Here is a 14,829-nt window from a genome sequence, read left to right as displayed (position 1 = left end):
CAGACCAGGGGTCCCCAAGCCCAGCCCACGAGGGCCGGTATCCCTACTGGTTTTAGCTCTCACCCTGGGTCAACACACCTGAATCAAATGATTAGCTCATTACCAGGCCTCTGGAGAACTTCAAGATATGTTGAGAAGGTAATTTATCCATTTAAATCAGCTGTGATGGATCAAGGACACATCTAAAACCTGCAAGGACACCGGCCCTCGTGGACTGGGATTGGGGACCCCTGCTACAGACAGTAAAAGATCTCACAGATGGATACGGCATAAGCTATTTTAAAACAACACCAAGCCATGGAGGGCTTTAAAAACAAATACTAAAATTTGTCTGAGGCTGAGATTACAGGATTGTTGGGCTTCATTTCTGTACTGAACAGTGATTTTAAGATTAGCTAGTAAATAACAATTAGCTAATGTTGTTCATGAGACTAAGGTCATCTCACTTTGGCAATGTAACTATAATATGACCAATATTAAAGTTGTTATTATATTAATTATTATTAGTAATTACAGCAATGAACTTGAACTCAGTGTCAAATACTGAGCTCCAGTAAAGATTCAAGTTGCAGTCATTTATATTTCCTAAATCTTCACTCGAAGACAGGTTCCTTTGACAGTGTATATATAGATGTATCATATACAAGAGACAAATATTGTTCTTTTAATATGTTGGCATTACTAAATTTGGCTTAATGCTTACATATTTGTGTAAAAAGAAAATGTACGAGCTGTGATAACGGTTTCTGATAGAATGAAGAGTAGACTGATATATGAAATATTCCTTTATTGGGTGAGAAAATCAGACCATGTCATAACTGCTTTAAGTCACACAGAATAGATATCAGAGCCTTAAACAGGCTGACTTCTGCTAAATGGGTCAAACTGGGCAGAAAGTATACAAACACATAACATCCTTATAGAATATGATGTAACACTATAGATCAACTTACCTCAGAATATACAAAGCATATAAACAATTACAGCAATATGATGCAACAAACACAGCAGTGCTACTAATCCAAAATACTCAAAGCTTCATAGAACTGAAACAAACATTTATTTTTAGCTCCATTCTGCTGCTGATACATACTTTAGGTTTCTGAATGTTAAACTTGTTGCTGCCTTTCATAGTGTGTAACTTGAAGGCCCTGAGTACTTTCTCCCACACTGAAAACAATGGGAGGATAAAATTATTTGAACATTACCTAATAAGACTGATTCAGGACAGACAATTAGTTATTCTAAACTTTTCTAGCAGTCCTTCACAAACAGGGAACAGTCTGTCTATTCTCTCCATCTGTCAGCTGCTGCTGGCTCTTCCTCCTCCTCTTCCTCACACACTGCTGAGTTTGTCCTGGTGGATCATCAGGGGTGCAAAGCCTCACAGATGATGTGCAGCAGTGGGTCCCTCAGTCTGTCCTCACTCTGGACACTTGCAGTTGTCACACATGGAAATCAAATGTGTGATAAGCTGCAGGATTCAAACACAAGTGTAACTTATAAACACATGTTCATACTTTTATTACACAATCAGAGAGAAAGAAAAAGAGAGAGAGTGCAGGACAGATAGATGAATAAAGCACCTTTCTTTTAGCTTAACAAGTGAACCATCAAAACAAAAGAAGTGACATAAAAGTTAGTACTTAATTTTAAAAGTTTACTCTTTGGCTGTCCCATTTGAGCTGTCCACCATTTTTTTTGAAAATTATCCACAACCATCGCCAGGCTATGAATCCTGGGATAGGTTGAGCCACCAAAGAACCCAACCCATCCTTGAAATCCATGAAAAAAGAGGACGCATTTGTGGGCCGCATTGGGAGCAGCCTTTGAACAAGGACAGCCTTTGTCACCTGGCTGTGGCATAATCGGCCTCCAAAGGCCTATGAATTGGGACACAGCTTTTGACTTATCTTGGACTTTATTTCATTTAGACACACAGTCAGAAATGTTTTGAGATTATTTAAAAATGATATTGTGCTCATAAATATATTATTTGTTATAAATATTGATTAGTGTGTAATTAAATCGTCTAGTAAATTGATGCGTTCTCATAAACGTGTTGAATGAATCCAGTGTGCATTTTAAAGACAATAGTAAACTAGTTAAAAACCCATCGTATTGTTGGGGAGAGAATGAAAACAGATGAAGCTGATTTTTAGATACTAACAGTCTCTTCTCTGGGGATCAGAGTGGGTTTCATGAAGAAAGAGGGACGATGGATAGTTTGTTATATTTGGAATCAGAAATCAGGAAAGCTCAAACAAATAAGGAAATGATGATAGCAGTCTTCTTTAATACGAGTAAATGGATGATTGTTCTATTGAATTATAAGACTGATGAAAGAATATAATTGTCCTTGTTTTTCCTGCTATTCTCCTGTTCACACTCCAGTCCAGAAGGTGGGATAAATGCATCTGTAAGCTGATATGTCAAACGCCATCAACCCCCAAAGAAGAAGGGAGGAGGACAGCACTACTGTGGTAGTGGAGCAGTGTGTTTGCAGACATAGCTGCTGCTGAAGAAGCGGACTGAACCTAGAGAAGAGACAGAAGCTAAAGTATTGATCCCGTCAAGTTAGTGTGGATCTGATACCAACGTCTGGATCGCTTCATCGATGCTTGTATCGATCCGCTCAGCCTGAGTTGAAGCAGTGATGAGTTCAGCTCAGTATCTGAGAGAGTTCATCAGGGAGAGACTAACTGCTGTTTATGAAGAAATCTTCTCAGAGGTTCAAAAAACCATCGTCCAGTATGAGGAGGAGATCAACCATCTACGCAGACTGCTGGATATCAACCGGAAACCTGACAGAAACTCACACATCATAGGTATGGACATGTTTTTAACTCTGTGCTGTTCAAGCTCAGATTCTTCAGTGTGCCTGACTTTACTAGAAGAAATTAAACTGGGTATTTATCAGTGCTGTGGGTCAGTGTCCAGTGATGGACTATGTTGGACTGGTGCAGGTCCATGGTCACTGATAGATTCGTTTTTAAAACATTTTAATTGATTTATTTATTAAACTTTTTTTTCTCTAACATATTCCAGTGTTGAGTACATCAGGCGTGTGTTGGATCCTCTGTAAACACTGAGGCTGTGCAGTAAAGATCTAGTTAGATGTCAGCAGAAAACACATTTAACAAGTTGTTAACAGACTTCTCTGCAGTTGAAGTGAAGCTTCATTTAAAGAAGGATTTCAGACACTGATGTTTTCATGGTGTCACCCTGCAGTTTAGTTTGGGAAACTTTGTGTCTTTGCTCACAGTGAGGAGCTTCAATGCTAACATGTTAGCATGTAGCTATGAGTGTGCACAACTATTTCCCTGAGCTGTTGTGTGTGTGTGTTGTGAGAATAGATTATTGTAGTATTAGGGATTTAGTTGTATTAACCATAGTAAAGCATTATATTAATTATTTATTTAAGTAGGTCATAGGTCAAGCTACTAAACATTCACACATAGAGCACACACACAGAATTGGGAGAATAGGTCAGAGGTGTAGGTGAGAAGCAGAGGTGATGGCAAGCTGCCTTTGGTGGGATAAGGTGTTGGTAAGCCAAAGCCAGGAGAACATAGTGTGTGAAGAAGTGGGCAGCAAGGACACGAGATAGGGAGGCAGGAGATAGAGGCATTAGCAGGCACATAGTTTTGAGAGACAAAGGTTGTTGATAATATCTGTGCTGTTGGGACTGCCCCAGCAGATTTTGATGTTGGAGGCTGAGCTGTGAACATCCACATGTAATAAAATTAATTGATTATTTATTTTGAGAAAAAAAACAGGAATGGAATATTACACTGTTTCATGATACCTTGTAGAGAAAGAATGTGAATGCTTAGGTTTTATGACTGTTACGACCCCCTCTGCTAGGCGTCAGGGAGGGAGTAACATACACGAGCCCCCCAACACAAAACTGAGTAAAGCAAAAGGTTTTAATTACAAACTTTAAACAGAAAACCGACAGGGCTGTGCAACAGACCACTGGGCAGACAATTATTACATAAAGAAAGAACAGTCACGAGTAAAAGTTAAAGGGTAACTAAGGCAGGCTGGCCGCACACAAAATAAAAGCTAGGGTTTTAACTAAGGCAAGCCAGCTTCACAAAATCCTACTCACAGCCAGCTAGCAGCTCAAAACTCTAATCAGGCTAAGTTTAAAGCATGCACCAAGATTCGACAAAGTTCAGCAATATGAACAAGTTCAACAAAGATTGACGAGGGAGGCACGAAGGGCAAACTGCATGTTCAGTCCTAAGCAGCAGCCACTGAGTGAAGGACCTCCAGCCTTTTGTAGCCACAGGTGGGTACGATCAGCCACTGATTGCCTCTTGGAGCATCACGGGATCCCGGGGCAGCCAATCGTCCGTGTGGTCTGGCACACTTCATTCTGCATAAGAGAGGGTTGGCACGGGTCTCCCAGTAACCAATCACACACACGAGTCCTGGAACACATTGATTTACCTAGAGGAAGGCGGGGCCACCTGAGGCCGTAACAATGACTGGGTGGGGGTTGAGGCTATAAGAGTGTGTGTAACTGCAGCACCCCTCCCATGCACATCTCCCGTCCGTATTGCTCAAAGAGTCGGTATGGAATGAAGAGAATTGTATTGATTAAATAGATTGTTGATTGAGCATTAAAACACAAAGTGTTGTTCTTCCTTTAGCCCGGAGATCAAAGAATTGGGTTTTTAAAAGTGTGTGGCTCATAATGGGTCATATGACAGGCTGATCACCATTTGTTCAGGTTTTGATTCATGCTTTTAAAAATTAGTTTTTGTATCAACACAATAGTGATTATTGTTCTTGTGTTTCTTTATTCCTCAAGACCTCCCAAAACAACATGACTGTAAGGAAGAGGAGGATCTGGATGAGCAGCAGGTCTGTAACCAGGAGAGGAACTCCAGTCTGGACCAAGAGGACCAGCCTCCACAGATTAAAGAGGAACAGGAGGAGCTCTGCAGCAGTCAGGAGGGAGAGCAACTTGTACTGAAGCAGGAGACTGAAGGCATTATCGTCTGGACTGATAAAAAGCAGCTCAGACTGCTGGAAACCATCTGGAAACCTGTGATAAAGTTACACAGAATAGGTATGTAAAACTGATTTTTAAAAAAATAAAAATTTAATAACAGTGATTATGTCTCATGGGCAGCACAGTGGAACAGTGGTTAGTACTGTTGCCCCACAGCAACAAGGTCCTGAGTTTGACCTCAAGTGACCTGTCCAAGATGAACCCTGCCTCTCCCTATGGTAGCTGGGATTGGCTTCAGCACCCTCACTATACCATAAGGACATAGTAAATGGTAAATGGCCTGTATTTGTATAGCGCTTTACTTAGTCCCTAAGGACGCCAAAGCGCTTTACACTACATCCAGTCATCCACACATTCACACACTGGTGATGGCAGCTACATTGTAGCCACAGCTGCTCTGGGGCGCACTGACAGAGGTGAGGCTGCCGGACACTGGCGCCACTGGGCCCTCTGACCACCACCAGTAGGCAACAGGTGAAGTGTCTTGCCCAAGGACACAACGACAGAGACTGTCCAAGCTGGGGCTCGAACCGTCAAAGTTGCATTTGTTTTTAGAGGCACAGGAAGAATTGAAGGTCCCAAAGTAATTAGCAACATGAATGAATTTCTTCAGCCTGATATTTGGTTTTCATTTACATAAACACATTTCCACCATTAACTCATGCAAAAAGGTGAAAATTTATGCATGTGTGTTTAGAAGGTTTCAGGAAATCTGAGCTGGCAGCAATCACTTCAGAGTGTCGGGTCAGAACACTTGCAAATGTTTGGATATGAGAGGAACAAACAGGCAGAATCCAGGAATAAAGTTGTCATTCTTTACATTTCAAGTTGAGAATGTGGCCACAGCAGGGCAAGAGTGTGTGCGTGTGTGGTTTCTGTCGACAAAGCATAATGATACAAACCAATTAGAACTCAAATTACATACAATACATTATATAACTAAATAAACATATTACTTCAGCCAGGACAATGTGAAACATGAGTTTCCACTCACTGGTCAGACCAAATCTACACAGAGACACAAAGTCAACAACACAAGTTTCATTTTGTTCTGTTATCAGTTTAAGTTAAAGAATTATGTTTCCTCTGCAACATGGAAATGGTAAATTTGAACAGTTTACAGGTCTGGGTAATATGAATAAATATTTCTATTCTGTTTTGGAAAATATGGAATTCAGAGTTTCTAAAGTTAAATTTGTTAGACAAGAAGAGTGTTTTCATGGCATTTCAAGCACAGCCAAAACGGTTACTACTGTGTAAGAGAGCTCTTCCCCAGCATGCCTTCTTGTAACTGCGGCCAATTCAGACATCCACATTCATTTAACAAAAAACAACATCTATTTATTTTATATATCAAAGACATAAGAAGCTGAACTTTGAAATTTGCTAATAAGAGTGTCAGAACTTATGTTCTTAGGCCTGTGGCCCAGTGTTTTGATTTTGCATTATTGTTTATTAGTCTGTTTTCTTCTTGGTTCTTGTTTACTAGTGTTTTGGTTTTTGTTCAGTATTTCTTAGCTTGTGGATTCCTTTGCCCCTCATGTCACTCTGGTCGCTGTACTGTGTACTGTGTTAGTATTGTGTCTCTGAGTTCAGTCTGTGGATTTCCTGCTTTACTTGTCTCATGTTAATGTAATCTGCTTTACAGTGGCTTGCAAAAGTATTCGGTCCCCTTGAACTTTTCCACATTTTGTCACATTACAGCCACAAACATGAATCAATTTTATTGGAATTCCACGTGAAAGACCAACACAAAGTGGTGTACACGTGAGAAGTGGAACGAAAATCATACATGATTCCAAACATTTTTTACAAATAACTGAAAAGTGGGGTGTGCGTAATTATTCAGCCCCCTCTGGTCTGAGCAGTCAGTTGCCCATAGACATTGCCTGATGAGTGCTAATGACTAAATAGAGTGCACCTGTGTGTAATCTAATGTCAGTACAAATACAGCTGCTCTGTGACGGCCTCAGAGGTTGTCTAAGAGAATATTGGGAGCAACAACACCATAAAGTCCAAAGAACACAGCAGACAGGTCAGGGATAAAGTTATTGAGAAATGTAAAGCAGGCTTAGGCTACAAAAAGATTGCCCAAGCCTTTCTGTCTCTTGGCTCTCGGTGAAGGCGGTCGCACTTTTTCTCTTCTCCTCCTTCCCCTTATCTTCCCTGCTTAGCCTCTTGTGTCCTTGTCTTGTCTCATGTGCATTACTTTCCCTGGAACAGTCTCTCACCGTCGTTCTCTAAAACCTAAAAGAGAATTATGGATTTGATCAACTGGTCTCTGAATGCTATTGACACCCTCTTCTCAACGAGAAGTCTGGGCTCGGGAGAGCCTGAGTGCCCTGGGGGGACTTTCCCTGCCGGATACACGATGGATGGGTGGCAGACCTGGAGGATCTTGTGCCTGGCGGGACTGTCTATCGAGGACGCTGAAGACATCTACCTATTCGGAACCATGATAACAGGGTTCTTGCTGATCGGAGCTGGCTTGGCCCTGACCTATCGGAGAAATAAGAGAGCGGAACCAGCTGTTCAAACCCCCCCCAAGGCTGACCGCTGGAATTGAAGCGACGGGACGAGGCGCGACCTCTCACACCGAACGTAGCATGGTTAACACCTTGGAGACGCTTACAGCTGCCGTGAAGACTCAAACTAACACCATTGAGCATATGATGGGATACATCAGAGAGGGGCCTGCTCACAATAACACCATTGAGCGAAAGTTGGAACACATCGCAGAACGGCTCACTGCAGCTGTGGGGTCTCAGAATCAAAAGAATGACAACACCACGGAACAGAAGTTTGATACCATCATGGGGAGGCTCGCGGCTCTCCAACGGGAGATCGAGAGACCAGTGTCAGAGTGCTAAATTCGGAGCTGCAAAGCTCTCCAGAAATATGAAAAAGAGAAATTTGTAAAGGAGAAATCAACAATATTCAACATATGGACACCACGGCGCCAGCTGCTCAGGCCCGAGGCTGGAGCCCACCAAAACAACTCCCTGATAACGACTGTGTGATGACTATTCTTCCCATCCCACGCAAGGCCACCTGGGTTGGCTGGCAGACTGTCTACTTAGCCTGATAGGGCAGAGGACACTGTCTCAGCTGAACTCTGGACACGCACACACATACACTTACACTGATAAGCACGCACTCATCCCCCTCCCTTTCCAAACGTCTTCGATGCTTGTTTCCTGTGGAAGACTGCGGGTCTGCGTGCCGCGCTGAAATGGTAGCGCTGTATAGGACGACTGCTGTGTTCCTTCGGATTACCCCCCACCCCCCTATCCACCCCTGTGGCTAGTCACGTGCTCTAATGCTGTGATGTGGACATTAATGTGCTCTCTGTGAAGAGGAGTTTTTTTTGTTTCCTGTTCTCATGCTGTCCTCCCATAGGTGCCCAGCGTGAGAAGAGGTCTCTTTTTTTCCTCTTGTACTTTTTCCCATTGTTGTGTAATTTTTCAGTGTTTTCTCTGCAACGCTGCCGATCTCCGACTGTATTCCCATGTGATGTCCTTGTTGTGTGTGTAAGTCGGGGGGGGGTCCTATTCCTCTGCGGGGCAACCTGCATATGGCCAATAAAGCATTCATTCAATTCAATTCAACATCCCACGGATCACTGTTCAAGCGATCATTCAGAAATGGAAGGAGTATGGCACAACTGTAAACCTACCAAGACAAGGCCGTCCACCTAAACTCACAGGCCGAACAAGGAGAGCGCTGATCAGAAGAGCAGCCAAGAGGCCCATGGTGACTCTGGACGAGCTGCAGAGATCTACAGCTCAGGTGGGGAATCTGTCCATAGGACAACTATTAGTCGTGCACTGCACTTAGTTGGCCTTTATGGAAGAGTGGCAAGAAGAAAGTTGTTAACAGAAAACCATAAGAAGTCCTGTTCGCAGTTTGCCACAAGCCATGTGGGGGACACAGCAAACATGTGGAAGAAAGTGCTCTGATCAGATGAGACCAAAATGGAACTTTTTGGCCAAAAAGCAAAACGCTATGTGTGACGGAAAACTAACATTGCACATCACTCTGAACACACCATCCCCACTGTCAAATATGGTGGTGGCAGCATCATGCTCTGGGAGTGCTTCTCTTCAGCAGGGACAGCGAAGCTGGTCAGAGTTGATGGGAAAATAGATGGAGCCAAATACAGGGCAATCTTGGAAGAAAACCTCTTGGAGCAAAAGACTTGAGACTGGGGCAGAGGTTCACCTTCCAGCAGGACAACGACCCTAAACATAAAGCCAGGGCAACAATGGAATGGTTTAAAACAAAACTCATCCATGTGTTAGAATGGCCCAGTCAAAGTCCAGATCTAAATCCAATCGAGAGTCTGTGGCAAGATCTTAAAACTGCTGTTCACAAACGCTGTCCATCTGACTGAGCTGGAGCTGTTTTGCAAAGAAGAATGGGCAAGGATTTCAGTCTGTAGATGTGCAAAGCTGGTAGAGACAGACCCTAAAATAGCGGTCCCCAACCTTTTTTGCGCCACGGACCGATTTATGCCTGACAATATTTTCACGGACCGGCCTTTAAGGTGTAGCGGATAAATACAACAAAATAAAACTAGTACCGGTACCGAAAAAAAGTTTTATTCATAACACACGTGAAAAGACCCAGGAAAACAGAGTTAACGATAAAAACGATAACAAAATAACGCTGAAAATGATAAAAACCATACATTTCACACCTGAGCCTCAACTCTCGCGGCCCGGTACCAAACGATTCACGGACTGGTACCGGTCCGAGGCCCGTGGGTTGGGGACCACTGCCCTAAAACACTGGCAGCTATAATTGCAGCAAAAGGTAGTTCTACAAAGTATTGACTCAGGGGGCTGAATAATTACGCACACCCCACTTTTCAGTTATTTATTTGTAAAAAATGTTTGGAATCATGTATGATTTTCGTTCCATTTCTCACTTCTCCTCTTCCTTGTCTTGTCTTGCCTAATAAGTTCCAGCTGTGTGTCCACCTGTTCCTCTTTTCCTCATGTTCCTGCCAGTGTGTTTTAATCTCCTGTCAGTTGGTAATTGTTGTCGCATTGTTAACATTGGTTCACCTTTTTCTTATGCTGTGTGTTCTGTCTGCCTGCAAAAGTTTATGATTGTATATTCAGTTTTCTTATGTTGGAGTTGAGCATTAACCCTTTAAGACCTACCATAGAACCAAGTCTGCCAGAGCTTATATTATATTTTTACATGCTGTAGTGCCATTTTTAGGAGCATTTCAAGTTGATATACATCAATACAACCATTATAGCCTAAATCTTAATAATATGTATGCATTAAGTGTATAGTACTTACATAAATTGCAAAACAGTGCAATAAACTACAAAAAAATTGAAAATTGTTTTTGTTTTTTTAACATATATTTCTAGTTAGAGAAATTTAAGAGGCTTATCCCTCAAAACTGTAAATACAAAAAAGTTGCACAAAATAGTTTCCTACCACAGGAAATTTATTTTAAGTGTCTTCATAATTTTATTTTTGAAATACACCAATTTTCATATACTGCAGGAAAAATGCAAATAAATATTATAATGCAAATTTGCAAAATAACAGCATATGCAGGACAGCATATTTCCAGCAGTGCAATATGAGTCCTAAGCATCCCAGAAATGACACAGAAAGTCATAAAGTCAAATATAACTTTAAAAAACATCAGTATAGGCTCATAAGGCCCCGATGGTAAAAAAACTACATTTCCGCAAAATGACTTCACTTCCGGTTTCGGGCAGGTCATGGTGGACATTAGGGCTGCCACGATTAGGTCGACTATCAAAATCGTCGATGACTAATTTAATAGTCGACGCGTCGTTTGAAGCTTTGTAAGATCCCAAAAGACGCAGGAATAAGTAGCAGGATTTAAGAGTGTAATAACGGAGCTGTGTCCCAAAATTCATAGCACAGCCCAGCTCAGTTTCCAACAATGGCGGCAGCTAGTTAGTTTTAATATTACGCTTATTATTCTTTCTGGGTCACAAAATAAACATTTAACATATTTTCAGGCGAGAATGTAGCTGTGTTTACCTCAAATATCTGCTCAGTTTATCAAGACACCGCATATTTTCAAAAGCGCTCCGATGTTTTCGGAGACGTCTGTTACCCACTAGCTCAATAGCTAGCCAGGGGCAAGGCTCACTAGAGCTGTGAGAGCACCGGACTCCCGGCAAATCGTTTTCAAACCCACCGCCGTCTTTCGCTACTCATTTTAAACATATATAAGTCACTTAGATAACTTAAAAATGTTATTGTTTGGCTTTTTTAGTATTTTATTTGTTCTTGAGTAAATCGGTTTGGCTGAGATTAAAGTTATAGTTTTTACACAGCTGAATAAACGTCAAGCAGACAGCTGATTATCAGAAGTGTGAGATGCTGGAGAATTTACTCCGGTGTCCTGTTATATTTTAGATAGCAAGGAGTTTATTAAACTTCACCGAAACAATCTGCAAATTTCATTAAAATTTAATAAACTATCATCTTGTCTTTATTTTTAGTTAGCACATACCTTAAACACTTAAAGCTGTAAGCAAATGATAGTTATATATGAGCAGATGCTGCTGGTGCAATAAGCTGTACGTTTTACGTTCAATGGATGATGATCTGATTAGTCGACTAATCGCAAAAATAATCGGTGACTAGTCGACTATCAAAATAATCGTTTGTGGCAGCCCTAGTGGACATGCGATAGTTCACGCTGATGGATGTAGGAAGTGTTATGAACAGCTGATCGGCAAAGTGTGTTTCGGGAATATTTTGTTTTTGTTCCTGCAAGCGCTTTTCATGCAGTTTTTGCAAAGCTATATGTGGAAGGAACTGTGACTTAGGACAAGCTGATGGCATAAGATGTAAGTACAAATTCTCCGGTTTCATATGCAAAAAAAATTGTTGCGCTAGCTCACGTGGTTGCAGTGCTACCGGGATTTTAAAATAGTTACGCAAAACGGAGCGTGCCCGCTCCAACCGGCTTTAAAGGGTTAAAGCTGTTTTGACTCTACGTTTGCCTCTATGAGTTCTGCGTTTGGGTCCTCGTCTCCTGCCTGCACACAGCACACACCATGACAGAACTAAACATTTCCATCAGTGCCTTAATAATTTTTCACATTTGTACACTTTAAATTTTAGTGGTATGTGTGAGCAACATGCTTACTATGTAGAGATCTGCTTATGGTTCAGACCAGTAAACATTTTCGCAAATGTTTGTTTTGCTATCATTTTTCTTCCTTGTGCCTTCAGATGTCCTACACCAACATGCTATTGAGGAAGAAGAGGCTCTTACAGAACAGCGGGTCTTTAACCAGGAGAGGAACTCTAGTCTGGACCAGGAGGACCCAGAGCCTCCACAGATTAAAGAGGAACAGGAGGAACTGTGCAGCATTCAGGAGGGAGAGCAGCTTGGACTGAAGCAGGAGAGTGATACCTTCATGAAGACTCCTACTTATGAGGAAAGTGCCTACAGTAAACCAGAACCAAACAGTGAGCAGCTCCTTTCTCACAGCTCTCCTGAAGCAGAGACCCGAGATAATGAAAAAAGTCAGCATGTGGTCTCAGGAACTACTAGAAATACAGAGCTGAATGAGAGACGTCACAGTCAAAGAGTAGACAACCTTCCTGTGTCATCGAGTAAAAGTAGAACGGACACAAAGAACAAGTCTATACAATGTGAAGTGTGTGGAAAAACTTTACAGGATGAATACAATATGATTACACATCTAAGAGTTCACACAGGTGAAAAGCCGTATTCCTGTAGCACCTGTGGGAAAAGATTTGCTTACTTATCAACATTCAAAAAACACATGAGAATTCACACAGGCGAGAAACCGTATTCTTGTAATGCTTGTGGGAAAAGATTTATTCAGAAGTCACAACTGGAAAGTCATATAAGAATTCACACAGGTGAGAAACCATATCCTTGTACCACCTGTGGTAAAAGATTCGCTCTTCCAGCAGCATGCAAAACACACATGAGAATTCACACAGGTGAGAAGTCGTATTCTTGTAGCACCTGTGAGAAAAGATTTGCTTCCTCATCAACATTCAAAAAACATACGAGAATTCACACAGGTGAAAAGCCGTATTCTTGTAGCACCTGTGGGAAAAGATTTGCTGCCTCATCAACATTCAAAAAACATACGAGAATTCACACAGGTGAGAAGCCGTATTCCTGTGGCACCTGTGGGAAAAGATTTGCTGTCTCCTCAGCATTAAAAACACACATGAGAATTCACACTGGTGAGAAGCCGTATTCTTGTAATGCCTGTGGGAAAAGATTTATTCAGAAGTCACAACTGGAAAGTCATATAAGAATTCACACAGGTGAGAAACCATATCTTTGTACCACCTGTGGTCAAAGATTTGCTCACGCATCAGCATGCAAAACACACATGAGAATTCACACAGGTGAGAAGCCGTATTCTTGTAGCACCTGTGGGAAAAGATTTATTCAGAAATCACATTTGAACTGTCATGTAAGAATTCACACAGGTGAGAAACCGTATCCTTGTAGCATCTGTGGGGAAAGGTTTGTCCAGAGGATAAAATTAAAGAAGCACATGAGAATTCATGCGCGTTCAAATGTTCATACTAAGAAAATGCGGGACAGCTGTGAGTCATCGCTAAACACGTGAGTGAAAAGATGATCCATATTCAGGCCATTATTTTTCTGTCTAGAGCAGTAAAGAACTCTCAGCATTGTTTGTTCAGTTTATTTTATTAATTGTATCAGGGAAACTCTGATCTTATATTTCATGAAGCTTTAAATTCTGTATGCTCCTGTTCTGTTGGTTCATTGTTTAGCTATGTTGTTTATTATTACTGTTTTATATCCTATATTGGGACAAATGCCCCAAAAAACTCAATAAATAAACACAATAAAAATGGAAGAATTGAGCAACAGTCAAGAATTGTGTTTATTCTTGTAAGGGAGCAAAAGTATCAAATACCAAGTGTCATGCTTGAAGGGAAGTCCCCAATACATTTTGTCAGTCCCACCCTCCTTTGCCTTAAAACTGTCACACAATAACACTTTTCCTTCAAAAGGGCAGTTATGAGTGTGTGAACTATAATGAGCAGCTAAAATGTTTTTTGCAATCTTGGCATATTTCCAGGCACTAAGTGTATCTTTGACTATAATACAGCTCACACCAATTAGAAGATTGCATAAGGTATTTTTTTCCCCAGTTGTCAAATCCAAAAACTACATTGGAGCTGCAGTGATTCCTCAATTAGTCAATGAATAGAGGCCAATTCAGCTGGGAAATATTAACTGCTCTTTATAAGATGTAGTGTTTAGCACACAAAACAGAAAGAAAATATGGGAGAAAAAAGACGGATGTTCAGCTTTAGGGCTTTTCTGCTCCAGTTAAAAAACTTCCTCCTGTTGGAGGAGATTAACATGCAACAAACCAAAGGTCAATGTACACGGGCACAAAATGGGTTTTAGTTTGTTTAGTTATTGGAGCATTAAACCACAAATATTTTAACCACAACCATGTACTATTGACAATTATGATAGTGAACATATAGTGGCTTCATTCACTCCTCTTTCAAACCATCTGTCCTCTCTGTCCAAAATGTGAGCATCTTCAAAAGAGTGACCTTTGTCCTTTAGATGCAGATGGACTGCTGAGTCTTGTCTTGTGGAGGTGGCTCTTCTATGTTGTGCCATGTGTTTGTGAAGTGGCTGTTTGGTCTCTCGAATGGTAAATGGCCTGTATTTATATAGCGCTTTACTAGTCCCTAAGGACCCCAAAGCGCTTTACATATCCAGTCATCCACCCATTCACACACTGGTG

The 14,829-nt window shown here is 41.4% G+C and overlaps 1 protein-coding gene across 1 annotated transcript; it reads left to right on the top strand.

Moving 5' to 3' along the window:
* Positions 1-2,585: 2,585 nt before the first annotated feature.
* On the top strand, positions 2,586-14,166 carry LOC113017527 (gastrula zinc finger protein XlCGF57.1-like). The gene is made up of 3 exons (XM_026160674.1): positions 2,586-2,828; positions 4,823-5,083; positions 12,272-14,166. Exons 1-3 carry the CDS (start codon positions 2,657-2,659, stop codon positions 13,660-13,662), a joined length of 1,824 nt encoding a protein of 607 aa, XP_026016459.1. The 5' UTR covers positions 2,586-2,656; the 3' UTR covers positions 13,663-14,166.
* The last annotated feature ends 663 nt before the right edge of the window (positions 14,167-14,829 follow it).

The sequence above is a fragment of the Astatotilapia calliptera genome, unplaced genomic scaffold (genome assembly GCF_900246225.1).
Source record: "Astatotilapia calliptera unplaced genomic scaffold, fAstCal1.2 U_scaffold_14, whole genome shotgun sequence".
NCBI classification, from domain to species: Eukaryota; Metazoa; Chordata; class Actinopteri; order Cichliformes; family Cichlidae; genus Astatotilapia; species Astatotilapia calliptera.
Note: the sequence above shows the minus strand (reverse complement) of the source record. Positions and strands in the feature narration are given on the sequence as shown.